Source organism: Petaurus breviceps, unplaced genomic scaffold (assembly GCF_028583685.1).
Source record: "Petaurus breviceps papuanus isolate PSGF00001 unplaced genomic scaffold, PetGlider_PUasm1.0 174, whole genome shotgun sequence".
Classification (NCBI taxonomy): domain Eukaryota; kingdom Metazoa; phylum Chordata; class Mammalia; order Diprotodontia; family Petauridae; genus Petaurus; species Petaurus breviceps.
This window is the reverse complement of record NW_027185761.1, coordinates 14,621,274-14,638,583: the sequence shown is the minus strand read 5'-3', so window position 1 is coordinate 14,638,583 and position 17,310 is coordinate 14,621,274. Positions and strand designations below refer to the sequence as shown.

Genomic DNA, 17,310 nt, shown 5'->3' with positions numbered 1-17,310 from the left:
AAGGGTGATCCAGCAGTGAGGAAAGTCCAGAAACCCAAACCACATCTTCCCACTGCTTTCTTTCACAGCTGTGGAGTCACTTTGGTTAAAATAGACCAGAGAACTAAAAATGGCCCTTTAAAAATGGAGCTTACTGCTTTTGGCCCCAGGCTAATTGAGAAATGTCTCACGGCAAGTGACAGGAAGTCAAATAATGCCAGGTGGCCACCTCTTCCAAATACCGGGTCACTGACCCTTGGAGAATACATTGCTTTTGCAGAAAAATAAGTCAAGACCAAAGCCTGGGAGCTTCCAAGACCCTAGCTTAAGAGAGCTGGTAACCATTATCCCCCTCCCCATGATTTTAAGACAAGGAAGATGAAAAGTAGATTACCCTTCTGGAAAAAAAGTTGGAAACCCTTGATATAATTAAATATGATACCTTGGTATGAAACAAAGCTGGCCACTGCTTGGCATTATTATGGCAGCCAGGACAGAGATGTCTGTGATAGCCCCCCAAAAACCTCTGGTTGTCTCTGCTGTAGACATGCCCCCTCCCTTTTCTGGGATCTTCTATGCTTAGAACTTTCCAAACTAGAAACTTCCATGATATATGCAACCTCACTAATTTGCAGCCACCTTGCCTGTGACATCAGAGCTAAGAAACCAATCAGGCAGGCCTAAGAGAGACTCCGCCCCTACCTACAAAACCCTTGGCCCCAGTCCTCCTTGATAATGCTGCCTGGCCCATTGGGGTGTGGAATGAGATTCAGGGGCTCTCACTGATCTAAGAGGAATGATTAGAACGTGGTACAATCTGGGGACTGGTTCTGGTGGGCAACGTTTCTCAGGATCATTCTCTAAGTTCATTTCGGGGACTTCTCAGCTGACTGAGTCATGAGTCTGTCCTTATCTTTGGGGTGACTATGACCTCACTGCATCCTCTTTTCTGGTCTCCCTCTGGCTACCCCTGGGTATCTCAAATTAAGTCTTATGCCTTCCCTTGTATGAGTGAAAATTCACTAAGGACTTTCCCATCTTCCATTAGGTTTGTGGTTTTCACAAGGATCTAAGGAAATAATAAATGTCACCATATTTACCATGCATTTTATTCTCATCTTTTGATAAAATTCCACTGAACTATAGCTCTACTAACCAGAACCATACAAACACAATACATCTCTCTGCATATGTATGTATAAACACAATTTTCTTCCTTACTTTAAGGGGAAGTCAAATGGAAATAAAGAGTAGCTGGTAACAGAGATTTAGTAACTTTCCTCCCTCTAAATATACACCCATAAAACAAATGCTCCTTCCAGGGGTTGGAAGTTCTATGGTTAGAAGTCTTTTGGCCAAATCTTCCATTGTCTACATCTCCCATCTATAATTCTAGCCAATGAGAATTCATTATCTGACTATGATCCTCATGTCATATAAGATTTTCAATAAACAAATAAAAATTCAATAATGAAACCATCACAGATGTAGTATCTCAATGTTTACCAAATGTATTCCTCATAACAATCCTTATAAAGTAGGCAGTGTACATCTATTTCCCTATTTTAATAGATCTACACTAAGAGAACTCAAATGATTTACCTAATAACCCAGACTGAGAAGTGTTGAATCAGGTCTCTTTATTCCTTATCTAGCCCTCTTCCCTCTAAGACCTGTATATCTTTTTTTGGGGAGGGGGGTGTTTGGAGGAGGGAAGGCAGGGCAATTGGGGTTAAGTGACTTGCCCAAGGTCACACGGCTAATAAGTGTTAAGTATCTGAGGCCTCATTTGAACTCAGGTCCTCCTGACTCCAGGGCCCGTGCCACCCAGCCACCCCTAGACCTGTATATCTTAATGTGAGTCTTCTCCAAAAGTTCCCACATTTGGGGCGGCTAGGTGGCACAGTGAATAGAGCACTGGTCCTGGGAGTCAGGAGGACCTGAGTTCAAATTGGCCTCAGACACTTAACACTTATTAGCCGTGTGACCTTGGGCAAGTCACTTAACCCCAATTGCCCTGCCTTTCCCTCTCCCCCCCCTCAAAAAAAAAAGAAAAGGAAAAGAAAAAAAAGTTCCCTTGTAATTGGATCTTCCAGCTAATGGAATCAAATCACCGTTGTCCAGAGTGAATCCAGGAAGCAAAAATCTGTTGATTAAAGCAGAAGAGTGGCTGATGGCATTTTAAAAAGATTTTCAAAAAAAGGTGTTTTTTAAAAAAATGATGTTTCTTCTACAACCTCTACTAATTACTTTCCATGTCCATGTATTAGTAATTTAATAGAATCCATACATAGAAAGAGACCTCTGTCTAGCTTCCCTAGCTAGACAGCTGAATGTCAGCATTTCCATTATCCACTTTATTGTAGAGACTCCTGGGGTGGGAGGCCCATGTTCCAACTCTGAGCACAGGGTAGCTTCACCAGGAACACAGACAGGTTTCTCTCTTTGTTACCACCTGGTAGTGAGGGGAGGGAACAGTAAGGGTGGCTGGGGAGGTTGGAAACCTCAGACATCACCTGGGGCAGGCACACAGACTCCCTCAAAGGAGGGAAAGTCAATTTACTACCTAATAGTGAGCAATCCACCTAGATGCTTCATAATGTTTGCTGAACAAATGAATGACAATCCCCTGCGTGTGTAGAACTGTTTTATACCCTTCAAGGTGCTTTCACATATATTGTGGGATCCTTACATCAGTCTTGCGGGATAGGTATGGTGGGCACTGTTACCACCAATAAGGTACTTCCTTAGGCTGCTACACACACTTCTGCCAAAAGGTGTAGGGGGCATAGTAGACCTCAGGCTCGGCAAATCAATCATGTGACTCGGCAGCCAACCCTGCTGCCACCAAAATAAAAAATCACCAAGCCTAATGCCCTCCGCTGCTTTAAAGTGAGGCACAGGGTCCAGGATAAGAAGGTGATAGTCTTATTGTACTCTGACTCCAGTCAGACTGTATTTGGAATGCTATGTCTGGTTCTGGGCATCACACTTTAGGGAAAGACATGGATTAGAATAATGTTTATAAGAAAGCAATGATAACAGTAAGGGGTCTTGAGATGACACATTAATTGAACAAATGGGGGATCTTTGCAAAGAGAAGATTTAGGGGGCATAATGGCAGTCTTTTATGTAGTTGAAGGGCCATCTGGGAAATGAAACTGGTTTTAAGTGGCCCAGAAGGCAAAAGTGGTGGTGAGGCAAACTTGGGTTATTCTAAGGAAAAACCTCCTAAGAATTCTTTTTCCCCAAAGGTTTCCTTGGGGAAGAAGTATCTTCCCCTCACTGGTAGACTTCAAAAAGAGGCTAGAAGACTATTTGTTGGGGATGGAGAATGGAATTCTTGCCCAAATCCAGGTGAGATAGCTTCTAAGAATATTTCTCACTCTTAGATTCTGAGATCTGTCCAGATTGAAGTGCTGAGAAAGGGTTTTGTGAAGGACCTGGGGCTGGATGAAGGGTCTAGAAGGATGGAAGATTAAGGGAGATTAAGTGAACACAGTAAACAAAGAGATGGAGGTGAAAATGGCAACGAATTACTAAGATGTAGAGGGAAGGGAGCATTTTGGCTGGTGGAAGTAGTGTCATAAAGGGGAAACATATAGTGAGAGATGAGATTAGGATGGGAACACATCTTGCTTTTGGCCTTGAAACTTCCTAAAATTTTACAAAATTTATTTTCTGTAATCACAGCTGCTCCTGGTCCTCTAGACCTATCAGGGAGATACATTAGATACTTGAACTGACTTCCATAGCAAAGGCTCCAAAACTGTCTGGAAGCACAAACACTACCCTCTTCTCACATGAGTATATCTTTTGCAATTTTTTTACATTTAAAAATAAATCTAAAAGCAGAGTGTCATCATTGGAAGGTGTGTAGTAAAGCCCTTAAAAATGTGACCACTTGGCTAAACAAATTGTGAAACATGAATGGAATGACATATTGCCATAAGAAAGGATAATGAACTTGAGGAATACAGAGAAGCATGGGAAGATTTATGTGAACTGATGCACAGTGAAATAAGCAAAGTAAAAAAACACAATGTACAACAGCTACAACAAAGTAAATAGAAAGACCAGCTACTACAAAACAATCACATCTTCATATTACAAAATTAGAAAAAACAAGCCTGACCTCAAACAAGAGATGTGAGTTATGAGAAAATACCTCTCTACTACTTTGTAGAGATGGGAGGTTCACAAGTATGGAAAATTGCAAAATTGCATATATTTTAGATTTTTTCCTAAATATTCTTTAGTTGTGTTGATTTTTCCTCTCCTTTTACTTTTCTTTAAAATATATACATAAACATTTTTTTTAATGGGATGGCTGTTTGGGAGGGGGAGAGAGAAAATTACAGGGGAAATTTTAGGTAATGGAAAAACCAAAAGACATCAATAAAATTTTATTTGAAAAAATTTTTTAAAAAACATTTTATTTGAAAAAAATGTATCCATATAGAGAGGTTTAACTTTAAGACGAATTCAGACTTTCAGATTTGATCCACAGGTGATCATTGTTATCATTATTCATTTCTCTCCTTCAAGTTTTCTGGTAAAGAATTTTTTATATGTAGTATATACATATATATATATACACATACACATATACATATAAACATATAAACACACACACACACACACACATATATATATATATATGTATAAATTTAGAGCTGGCCTTAGAATATACCCCTGGGGTATACCCCTAACTGTAGGTATCCCAGGGCTGTTCGGGATTCTTTCCAGGATTTGATCCCAGGTCCTCTAAAACTCCACATCCACCACTCTTTACCTTCCACTACCTAATTTGCTTTTGTCTTCTCTGTTGAGTAGAAGGATCTTCAGACTAAAGAGGGTACCAAGAATTATAGTAATAGCTAGCACTTCCACTGGGTTAGCATTTTGCATATATTGTGTCATTTGCTTCTTACAACGACCCTGTGAAGTAGGTGCTATAATTATTCCTATATTACAGATGAGAGAAATTAAAGTGATTTTTGCAGGATGACTGAGGTATTAAGTGTCTGATACAGGATTTGAATTCAGGTCACCCTGATGCTAAGTCCAGCTCTCCATCCATGAAGATACCTGGCTTCCTCTAAAACAAACATGGTCAAGTGTGAATTAAGTGAGGAAATAATAGCAAGATAGCACCTTCAGCTCTAAGTGAGTTTGAGTCTTCAGACAAATTATGTCTGTCACTTCAAACACAATAATGGAAGGACTTCTAGATGCAATTAATGATCCAGTTCTGGAAATTTTGGAATTGCAGAAGTATGAAGGACCTTAAAGGTCATTTTACCTCCCCTCACCCTAGGAAGCACCAATAGCTTCTATAAAAGCCCTTTGATCTCAAATCACTACCCTTTCCACCACTTCAAATGGAACTCTGGTGGTCCTGTGAAGAATAGGGGAGGTTCGAGAGGACAAGTTACAGGCAAATATAATTATTTAAAAAGAAAATAGATTTTAAAAACTAGATGGATAAATTTGACATAGATACCTAGGGGAAAAATTAGAGATTATTGAATGAGTGGTTTGAGAAAGCTTAGAAAGCAAAGTAGTGATTACTAGGAACCAGCATAGGTTCACCAAGAACAATACCAGACCTTTCCTTCTTTTGACAGTGGCCCTAATCCCTGTAAATTAGAACAATTTTGCAGAACATGCCTGGATTTCATAAAGTATTTAGTGAAAATTCTCAGTATAGAGGTAATGTGTCCTGGAGGAAAGTGCATTAGACTTGGAAGTAATAGGTTTGTGTTGAAATCCTGGCTTTGATATTCTCTGTATGACTCTGAGCAAATCAACTAATTTGAGCTTCTCTTTTCTCATCTGTAAAATGGAGATGAATAACACTTATGCCATCTTATACCACTTATACCATTGGTTGTCATGTGAAAAAGTTTGTAAACCTTAAAATACCATGTAAATGGGAGCTATTAGAGGCAATATGATATAGTGGAAAGACGGTCAGACATGCATTCAGAAGACCTGGGTTTGAATCCCATCACAGACATTTACAAACTGGGAAACCATAGACAAGTTGCTGTAAAACAAACAAATTTTAAAGTGCTATAATCTTTGCTCTTCAAACTCTAAAGTTAGTTATAAAATGTGTTATTATTATGTAAATGTGAGGAATGATACTAGTTATTTTTAATAATATATCTTTGTGGACTAGTTGACAGTAAGAGTTAGGGAGATTCAAAGCTGGTTAATGACCATCAATGTTCTAATTCTGGGATTCTGTGTTTCTATAAGGAGAGTTAGTCTTTGAAGAATATTTTATTGGAATGATGAATATAAGACCTGTAAAGGCTTGAAAGAAGCACCGAGGGAGAAAAGGCACACCTGCCTAGCTAGTAAGATCAGCCAAATCTGTTCAAGCCACCCAGAGTGTCACAAATAACAAAACCAGATCACACTCATATCTAGGGAAAAGAGGCTTAACTTTCCCCCATTTAATAAACAACAAATGACAGACAGTTTGATCTTACAGATGGGAATTATATAATTCTAGCATTTTAGAACTAGAAGGGGCCTGAGGTCATCTAGTCCAACACTCACATTTTACAAAGGAGAAAAGTGAGGTCTAAATTGGTGATATTATTTGTTCAAGGCCAAAAAAACAGGTCTCAAATTAGGACACAGTTTTCCTGACTCTCGGAATCCATCTCCCCTCTTTTATAACATAGTTTCCTACTAAGACGAGTGAATAGAATTCAATAGTTATACCTTCCCTTTGCATGCCAAGTGGGATAGGTCAGGTTGAGAAAAATAAGGGTGGCAAGCAGCCACCTAAAACCTACAAAACGAGGCCTGGGAAAACTGGGATGATAATCTTGAATCTCAAAGTCAGAAGGATCTCAGAAGTTATCTATCTACTCCAACACATACCTGAACAAGAATCCTCTCTACACCAGTGGTGTCAAACTGAAATAGGAACAGGGACCGTGAAACCATACATGAGAATCCCTACATATTGACTCAGAAAACTACACATCAGCATTATTTGTTTTATTACATTTTAATTTATTTCGTTAAATAATCCCTAATTACATTTTAACCTGGTTCAGGCTGCACTGGGGAGGTTTGTGGTACTTGCTGCTCCACTGTGTTTGATATCTCTGCTCTACAGCATTATTAATTGTTATCCAGCCATCACTTGAGAGACCTGGAATGAGAGGAAGCCTGCTACCTCCTAGGCAGCCCATTCAACTTTTGGTTAGTGCTAATTGTTGGGGAAAAGGTGATCTGAAATCTGCCTTTCTTCAGCTTCCACTCATCATTCCTACAAAGAGAACAAGTCTCAGTCTGTTTACAGAAAGCAGCCTTTCAGATATGTGAAGGCAGTTAGCATATTTCGCACTAAGGATTCTTGTCTCTAGGCTAAACCATCCCCATTTCGTTCAACTCATTTTGATAATCTTTTACATTTAAAATCTTTAGGTGATATGTGTGATCTAGAGCCTGTCACCATTCTCTGGATCTTCTCCATCTTTTTAATTTCCTTCCTAAAATGGGGCAATTGGAACTGACCCCAGCTGTGTGCTGGCCAGTGCAGAGTACAGAATACAATCTCTTTTGTCCTAGATACTACTGTCAACAACAAACCACTCAATCAACATCATGGATTCAGGGATACCTGTGTACAAAATGTGATACCTGAAATGATAAGGATGCAGAGAACAGGAAAGACAACATGGCCATGTTTGGAGGGGAGAGGAGGACCCTCTTATGGCAGAAATATGGATCCTGCCATTGGAGAAGTACGTCTGATGGCAAAGATCCAGTCCAGACCATATCTTTTTAGCAGCTTCCAGAGACAAAGAGCTCTCATATCCACATCTGAACATGTAAATCTCTGACCTTGGTCCTCACTTGGTCATCAGTCACTTACTTCTCTTTCTCTATCTGGCCCCATCAATCCCTATCTAAAAGAAACACAGAGGATGCTTCCTGAGAGTGATAACAAGGCAAGAGTTGCTACAGGTACATGATTAAAATCATGCAGAGCTCAGCACCACTCCTCATTATCTTCTTAGGCTATTTCACATTTTTTATTAAGTGAATAAAAAATTTAATTAGAAAAAATGTTCACATTTAAATTACAGCTCTGGAAGGCATATGGGGGATAAAAAATGATGGTTTATGCTTCTAAGTATACTCCTCCCCTCAGATGACACCAGAAAGCAAAGGAAGGTACAAATATGTACTTTAATTTCCTTTCTAATCACTCCTTCTTATCCATATATAAGTTATGTTTCCTCCAATATACCTCCAATCAAGGGTTCTTCTGAAAGGGACAAGGAATATGTAATATATTTCTTGGAAAATTTTCTATCAGGTTAGCAGGGCATATTTTTATGATGCCAGGCGGACTGGGAAAAGCTCCAAATGCCCTATACTATCTTGCAAACAGAATCTATTTTTAGAGCATCTGCAAAGCAAGACACCTAATATTGTACCCTAGATACATAGAAAGGACTTTGGAGGGTCAAATACTTAATTCAATTCAGTTCAAGATTAGGTAGAGACCACAGAGCTAGGTGCTAGGGGTGGAGGGTAGGGAGAGAGAAAATAGAAGTTGTCCCTTCTTTCATGGTTTATAATCTAGTACAGGGTTCCCTAAACTGGGGTCTGGGAACTTATAGCATTATACTGTTCCTCTATCATCTTCTTCTACTACTCCTAGATGCTCTTCCCATTTAGTTCATCCCCCTCCCACTTTTTGCCACTTCCTGCTCTGGGTGATGGTGGGAGATGGGGTGAGAAGACAGGGCAGGGAATAGTGGATAAAGAGAGACAGGTATGTTTAGATATTTCTGGTAACACCACAAATTGGTGAGATCTGGCAATCCATAACAAGTACTATAAAACTTTTCATATCCTTTGACTCTGCTTTGGGGAATGAAATTCAGAAAAGTAACCCAAAAGGAAAAAAAAAGTAATTTGTACTAAGTTGTTCATAGCAGTGCTATTTATAAATAACAAAAAAAAATTGGAAACAACCCAAATTGCTAACAATAGGGAAGTGCTAAGCAAACTATGATATGAAATTACATACTGGGGCAGGGGTTCTCCATCATTTTTGTGTTATGGACCCTTCTGGTACTCTGGTGAAGTCTAATGGACCCTTTCTCAGAATAATGTTTCAAAATGCATAAAATAAAATACAGTGAGTTACAAAGGAAGCCAATTAATATTGATATATAGTTATTAAAATTTTATTTAAAATAATTTACAGATTCAAGGCAATAAAGCTGTTGAAAATTACAAATGCATTGAATATATTAATACATAGAAATATGTAATATTTCTATATTAATATTTCTGCAAATGAAATATCAAGTTAAAAGAACAGGACACAAGATAGTATGCGCACACTGGTTATAGATGGTGTAAAAATGTATACATTTAAAAAAAATCAAGAGAGAAGCTTTTTTGTTCAACTTTTTTGTACAGCTACTCTAAAGTCCTAGATCCACCCATTTCCAAAGGTTCTGTCTTTTCTCTCTCTGCCTCCATTTCCTATCTTTGTCAATTTCGGCCTCATCATCTGTTTCAGTCCCTCTTCCCATGCCCTACACTGAGATCCAGTCCTGGAATAGAGGCAGCTTTCATGGTATTCAGGCCAGAGCATGGAGGGGAGAAGACCCAAAGATACTATCCCTGGGTGGGAGCCTGAGGCAGAACTGGCAAAAGCCTTACTCACATCTTCAAAGGACTAGAAGCAGCTACCAAAAAAAGTACAAGGAACATGCTTTGGAGCTATGGAAAGTGCAGTGAATGATGCTATCTAGGCTTAGAAAGATTACTCTAAGGACATTCATCTTGAGAGTGCTATTGTGAAATGAGATCTGGGTACCCAAAGGGGTAATTCTTAGTGGATTTAGAAGATACTTCAAGTACTGCTGCTCCTTTATTGGTACCAGCTAGAGCAAGGGTTCTTAATCTGAGGTCCATTACTTGATTTTGGGGGGGGGTGTCTTGTGAGCTCAAAAAAACATTATATCTTTATTTTCACTAACTGCCAACTGAAATTTATCCTTTCTTTTGATTAATGAAAAAACATTATTCTGAAAAAGGGGCCATAGGCTTTAGACTGACAAAAGGGTCCCCCAAAATAAGTTAACAGTTTTAGAGGGAATTGACCCAAATGCCCCAGGGAGAGTCCAAGTCATAGAGTATACATCAAGTTATTATACTTAGTTAGGGGTTCCTGAAAACCAGTGGGTTGTTTTCTGAAGAAGCAGTGAGCTCTCCCACCATAGAAGTTACTTCAATAGTAGCTATATGTTCATTGTCAGGGATGCCAGGGCTGGAGGAGAGGGTGGGATTCATGCTTATGTAAAGAAATAGATGACCACTCCAACTCTAGAATTCTATGAATATTCCTAGACCACAAATAGTCTTTTCTGTCAAATTTCCTACAACTTCACAATCCTATCCATCTACAGTGTCTAAGTAATTCTTACCAGCAGCAAAACTGAACAGCAGGCAATCTGTATTTTGCAATTTTTCAACTCTACAGGCAATGCAATTTCCATAACAGTCTTTAATTTTCCACTTTTTGGTAGACCATTTCAGTTCACTGACTTGCAATACCATATTTTTAAAATATACATGCAGCAGCCCAGAGGTTTTAGTTTCTTCTGAGTCTTCAATCTGTTACACTACTTTGAATTTCGACTTCCTCAAAACATAAGATGAAAACCTCATTGCTCCTTAATTTTTCCTACTACCTATCTGACCTTTGCTTCTGTTGTTTAACTCTAGGCCACTGGGCAGGAGCAGGCAACTGTGTTAAGTCAAGCATGAAGATCTGAAGCCTCTAGGCCACGTTGTCCCACGTTGCAGAAAAAACAAGTTTATTAGCATGATGGAACTACAGAGTTCACATCTGACACTGTGAATCCCTATCTGGTACACACTGACATATATAGAAAGAAAAAAAAATGACCCATTGAAAGGAGGAAATAGTGAGTAGCTTTTACTTTGTATAAAAGGCACAAGGGAGTATGATATTAATGGAAAGAAGGAAGAGAAGAACTCAAAAGACTAGAGTTCAAAAGTCATGGTTCTAGCTATGTGAACTTCAAAACCAAGTTATCCCAGCTTCCTCTTCTGTAAAATGCCCCTGGATAATACTGAAAGGCTTAAAGGCCATTTGGTGGGAAAAGCTCTGGATCTGGAGTCATGAAGATGTGGTTTGGAATTCCAGATCTCCTGCAGATCATTACCTGTGCGACCCTTAGGAAGGGATTCTCTTTTCTGCACCTCCATTTCATCATTACAATGAAGGGGGTTAGCCTAGAATTATTCCAGCTCTAACAGCCAGAGTCTATGAAGAGAAGATTAATGTTGGCAGATAAATTCCTCCTGGGCACTAATTTTAGCCCATTTCAGAGGAAGACTATTCATTTGTGCTAACAAGAGGGAGGACTCAATCATTCTAGATATTCCAGTTTACAAATGATTCTCCCTTCCTTTACAAGGACCAAGCTTATTGGCCCAAATGCATTTGGTATCTCTGAAGTAGTCAAAGCAAGGTAACTACCTTCTGTTTATTCATGATGCTGAATTAGAGTGTATACCTAGAAAGGGAACTTGGAGATCATACCTGATCCCTTCATCATAGAGAAAAGAAAGGTCAAGTCCACATGCAGTGACTTGCTTAATTAAGGTCAGTTGATGGTATATTGAGAACAAGAATCCAGTTCTTTAGACTTCAGGTTCATCTTTCCACCACATTACAAGAAGAAAAAGAGCTTTGCAGCCTATATTCTTGTACACCTACAACATTCCATTTGATAAAAAAAAAAACCAATGGCGATGAAGCTACCGCATCACTGTTCTGTTAGTGAATCCTGGCTGGGAAGGGGAAGGGAGCTGTGTGGGTCTGTGGGGGTTATAAAGAAGGTTTGGGCAAAGCACCAAAGAGGGAATAGCTAAGGTCCCATCGATCAAATCACAGCTGGGTAGCTGAAAATTTAAAGCACTTTTGAAGTCTGGGGATAAGCCCAGACACCTAGTCTTTCCAGAAAGCCACAAGCATACATATTCATTGCAACTAAATGTTTTTGCTGCATTTTATTTAACCTCGTCTCCCTCCCCAAATGGGATGTTTTATCAGCCTTAAGACTAAAACAAGAACAGGTGACATCATGATTTATTCACCTAGAAAAGGACTGGAACAGAGGACCTCTGAGCCCTTTCCAGCTCTGTCTATGGTTCTAAGTATAAGTTTCTTACTGAAACATAAAAACATAGAGCAAAAAAAACAAGGCTTTTAGATTTGGAGTCGAGAGGTGAGTTTGAGCCCTGCTCTGATGTTTATTATGGGTCCATGGGCAAATCACTTGGCCTTGCTATGCCTTGTTTGGTCCATCATCTTTAAAATAAGGATGATAAAATTTGAATTTCCTACCTCATAGGATTGTTATGAGTAGGCTTTGCAAACCTTGAAGCACTCTAGAAATGTGAACTATGAAGCATGTAATAATCATATAGAACTATCTGAGAAAAATCAGCCACCATGGCTGTATGCTGGGCCTCAGAGAGCAAATTAAAACACCAATGATTTTAGGACAAAGTCCATAAAATAGCAAAAATGGGAAGCCACTCTGAACACGGCAAATGTTGGCAAAAGCACAATGATAATTAATAAAATAGAAAATAAGTAAAAACTGTGTGACAATACTCAGCAACAACTTTTGCAACAATATCATATGACAACCACCATCAGCTTGAAGGAGGAGAAAGTTCTTTACAACCCAATTTAAAACAAAAGGGAAAAAAAATTCACCAAAACCATACCCCAAGAGATCAGTAAAAGAAGAAATATCTGTAATCAACAGTATGTAAGTCCCTGAAACTAAAATTGGGAGAGGTGAATGGTGTAGTCACAAAAGGAGGTTTCCTATTCCTAATACAGAAATGTAGAAAAATGGTACCACTTGGGCTGCATTCATCCATCACCACAAAATAACAATCACAAATGCAGGATAAGTCTGCTCACCAGCAGCAACCAGAGAGGGTTCTTAGGTATTCTGTGAATGCCCAACACTAGGAAACTCCCCAATTTGGGGCAGTGCCATTGATCAGATAGATAACGAACACTGCTGGGTGGCAGTAAGCCATATTTCCATCCATAAACTCCATCAATTTTCTTTCATAGCAACTCTGGCTCACCAGGTTGGAGTTGGCCAAACAAATAGCTCTCCAAGTCCATATAAATTAATTTCTCAAGAGATGTGATGGGTTTTAGGCTCATTAGATTTGTTTTTAGGACCAACTCTAAATTACATTTAAGAACCCAAGTGCCCACCCCTGTTCTATTAAGTCATTTTCTTTTCCACTCAAAATCAATCTCTCCCCAGAGTTTGTGGCTATGCTGGATTACAGTTTCAATGAACAAAATTATACTTTTTTTTTCTTTTTCTGAGGTGATATTCCAGGTATGATTAGGAGAGGTAGAGAAATACATTATAAAATGTCTAAATTTGGTAGGGGCCTTAGAGAAGATTTGATCCACCCTCACATACACATATAGGCACACCCCTCAGTCTTCCCTCCTTCCCATCTTTCTTTCCCTAACCATGTGACCCACGAGAGCCGCTTCCATCCAGGGCTGGAGCTGGCCCTAGGGTAGAGGCCAAAACCTCATCTACATAACTGCTGTCAGAATTAGAACCCAAGAAGACTAAGAGATAACTCACTACTTCATCAACAAACACCTACTATGTGCTGGGCATTGATGAGAATGTGGGTAATGTTTCATATAACCTTGAACTCTCAAAGTGGCACCCCCCCATGGAGAGTGGGAGGGTGATATAGTGTATCTGTAATTCTGTTCTTAGCAATCCTCATTTTAAGTGGTCTCTGATTTACTCAGTGAAAAGGCTTCTCTCTGTGTTACACGCTGGCATGCTGGGGACCACCACCTGGAAGACATTATACAAGGAAACAGGCTCCCACACAGTTCATCTTCAGCAACCTCAGCGGTCCCTTTTCTTCCCCTTCTCCCAACCTCCTATTTGCTCAACCATCATGCTGTTTATATAGGCAGTTGTCAGGATAAGCCATTATACTGCAGCTGAAGTTGTGTAAATATTAACACAACTAGGACAGAGTTCAGCTTCCTTGGGAAGAGATATAAAATTCTAGCCGGGTCAGTAGAATCTTCTAAAGGTCATCCAATCCATTCTCCTGCCTCCAGGCCAGCCTATATCCACCAAAGCATTTCAAACAGATGGGTGAGTATTCCTTGTATTAAAGGATATTTTATGGTATCCCTACCTACTATGTACCAGGCACTATGCTAAGGACGAGGGATAAAGGAGAGACTAATCCCTGTCCTCAAGGAGCTTATATTCACACATACACACAATATTAACAAAGTGTTATCTAGTCATTCCTTGAAAGGTCTGTAATGAGAGGAAGCCTGCTACCTCCTACGCAGCCCATTCCACTTTTGGTCAATTGTTGTTAATTGCTGGGGGAAAATTTCTTTATGTCCATCTGAAATCTGCCTCTCTTCAGCTTCAACCCATTTTTCCTACAATGAGAACAAGTCTCATCCTCCTTACATAAGACAGCTTTTCAAATATTTGAAGAAACCTATCCTATCTCCCGCTAAGTATTTTTCTTCCTCTAGGCTAAACTATCCCCATTTCATCCAACTCAGTTTTAAAATATTTTACATTTAAAATCTTTAAGTAGTATGTATGATTTAGCTAAAGGCTATTGCCTGGCCTAAATCTCAGCCAAAATTCCACCTCCCCCCCCCAGAAGCCTTTCCAGATCCCCCTTAATTCCCTGTTGATTATTTCCAATTTATCTTGTACAAAGTTGGTTTGCATGTTGCCTCCCTCCTTAGACTATGATTTCTTTGAGTAGGGACAGTCTTTTGCCTTCTTTTGCACCCCTAGTACCCAGCATATTACAGGCACTTGATAAAGGTTTATCGACAACGTATTCGAAAAATTTGTGTCCTAGAATTCTCACCCTGATAAGATTCATGATGGGTGTTAGATGAGTGTTAGGGGTGCAGGAAGGAATGTCTAAAGGGAAACCTTAATAGCAGAAAGGCAAGGGAAATGTGCCAAACCTTCTGGTTTCTTCTGAGAGATTTCTCAGATGACATACCAGGCATGCTAGAGAAAATGCAAGGGATTTAGGAGGCTGACTCTAACCAGTACAAAATATAGCCTGGGTAACTTTAAAAATAAGTGGTTACTGGGTGCACCTGTGTCTTGATCCTGCCTGCATCTTGGTGAGCAGCTGTTCTCCCTCTCCTCTGAGAACAGTACCAGTGGAAATGGGCAGGAGAGATTCTGAAGGTGATCATTTCCAAGAGTTAGGGATAGAAGAACTAGCTTTGTGATTTCATTGAAATAGAAAAATTCCCTCTGTCCGTGCAGGTGGGCACTTTGCAATTTATAGTATCAAAGAGTTGTCTAAAGAACGGAGGGAGAGGTTTCATGACTTGTTCAGGATCAACAGCCATCAAATGTATTGGAGCTATGACTTGAACTCATATTTTCCTATACAGCTCTAACCATTACACCAAAATGGGTGACAGGCATTGGGTCTTTCACTGGAGAATATAAGAACTGGGCATCTTCTCATTCCAGTCTGAAGATAATAACTGAGTCGTCATACTTGGAAGCAATTTAGTTAGCCAAGATGACTGACTTCTGAAGTGCTGTTGAGGTTCTTGTATTTTGTTTGGGAAGAAGGCAGCTGGAAGGAGACAACCAAGGAAGAAGGAAGAAATTGGTATATTAAATCAAACTAATCATTCAGACATTAGGTTCTCCTAGGAGTGACCCTTAAGACCTGGAAGAGGTTACCAATGTCATTTTAATTCAAAAGACAGATGATGCTGGGGCTATATTTTCTCTGCTTCCCCCTTCCCCGGAAGTAAAGTTCCTATCTTACTGAGTGTCAAGCTTGAGAAAAAGGCCAGCTCTCTATCTCCCCGCAGGCTGCAGGACACGGAATCAGTAAGAACACTTAAGTTTTCCTAACTTCTTAGCAGCAGGGATAGGCATCTCCCAAGCACAATATCCTCAGGGTCCCAAGGCTGTTCACTACCAAGGGTTTGGGGTGGAGTAGGAGCTGTTTAAAGAAACAGGTCTGTAACCACCCAGCCGTGCTAAGTGGAACACGTTTAAAGACATTTAAAAAATAAAGATCATATAGCACCAGGAGGGATCCTCCCCTTGAGTCACCGTTAAAAGGCCCCTCCTCCTGGTCTCTGCCCAGTACAGTTCCGTGCAGTGGAGCCCGAGTGTGCAGCTGTGCTGTTGATGAGGGGGAGGGGAGCACTGGGCACTCAAATATGAAATCTATATTCATCACACACAAGCATACTCAGAGACAAAAATTAATTCACACTCTGCAGACACATTATCTAGATTCCCTCACTACCTCTGGACTCACACAAATGCATTTATAGACCTACAGTCCAAAAATTCACACAGATGTTCTGACACACACAAATACACTCACGGACTTCCTCTGACACTCATACACACACACAATAAATGCACGTTCACACTTCTAGGCTCTAGAACAAATGCCCAACAAATAGTTTCTCAGACACACAAATATCATATTTACACTTGCAGACTTTCTCAGATATAACTTATCTTAGTGCCTGGCACACAGTAGGGGCGAAATCAGTGCTTGACTGACTGATACATCCTGGGGTACACAAGCCTGCCGGCGCCGTTTCAGACCGTGTCATACACAAATCCACACACTGGAATACTCTCTCTCCGACACACTGCTTCCCTCAGACCCCCGACCCCCAGACCAGCGGCTCCCTCCAGCCAGGCGCGGCCCCGAGGAGCCACGCTTGCACCCCCACACCCGTAAACTCGCAGCGCTCCCTGTGCTTGCATTCCCGGACACTCGGGGCCATTCCCCCCAGCACACGCACGCACGCACGCACGCACATTCCGAAATGACAAGCTGCGGAGCTCGAACCCGAGCCGGGAGCCCAGAGCCCAGGGGCGGGGGGCTCCGCGGCGCCCCCTCTCCCGCCAGCGGCCAGGTCCGGCCCAGCGGCCCCTCCAGCCTTACCAGCTGTCAAGCTCCAGCTCCAGCAGCGACTGGGTCCGCTCCGAGTTGCAGTGCAGGCACCACATGGCTGGGCCCGGGCCGGGCCGGGGGCCGGACAGCCCCGGGCTAGCCTCGCCCTCCGGCGCTGACCTCGGCCGCCGCCGCCTCCGGGCCCGCGCCGGCTGCCAGCCCAGCCACCGCTACCGCCGCCCCTAGCTCAGGAGCCTGCCCCGGAGCCTGGCCCCCAGCCCC

General features: G+C 40.9%; 1 protein-coding gene across 6 annotated transcripts in view; it reads right to left on the bottom strand.

The window, feature by feature from the left end:
• The window catches only part of IQSEC1 (IQ motif and Sec7 domain ArfGEF 1), a 785,306-nt gene that overhangs the window by 90,332 nt on the left and 677,664 nt on the right, over positions 1 to 17,310 (bottom strand). The window contains exon 1 of one of the 6 annotated variants that reach the window (XM_069083776.1): positions 17,080 to 17,234. The exons of the other annotated variants lie outside the window; for them this stretch is intronic. Coding sequence (XP_068939877.1) covers positions 17,080 to 17,144 — 65 coding nt within the window. The 5' untranslated portion in view covers positions 17,145 to 17,234. Of the gene's footprint in view, positions 1 to 17,079; positions 17,235 to 17,310 lie in introns of those variants that run through there. 6 annotated transcript variants of the gene reach the window in all.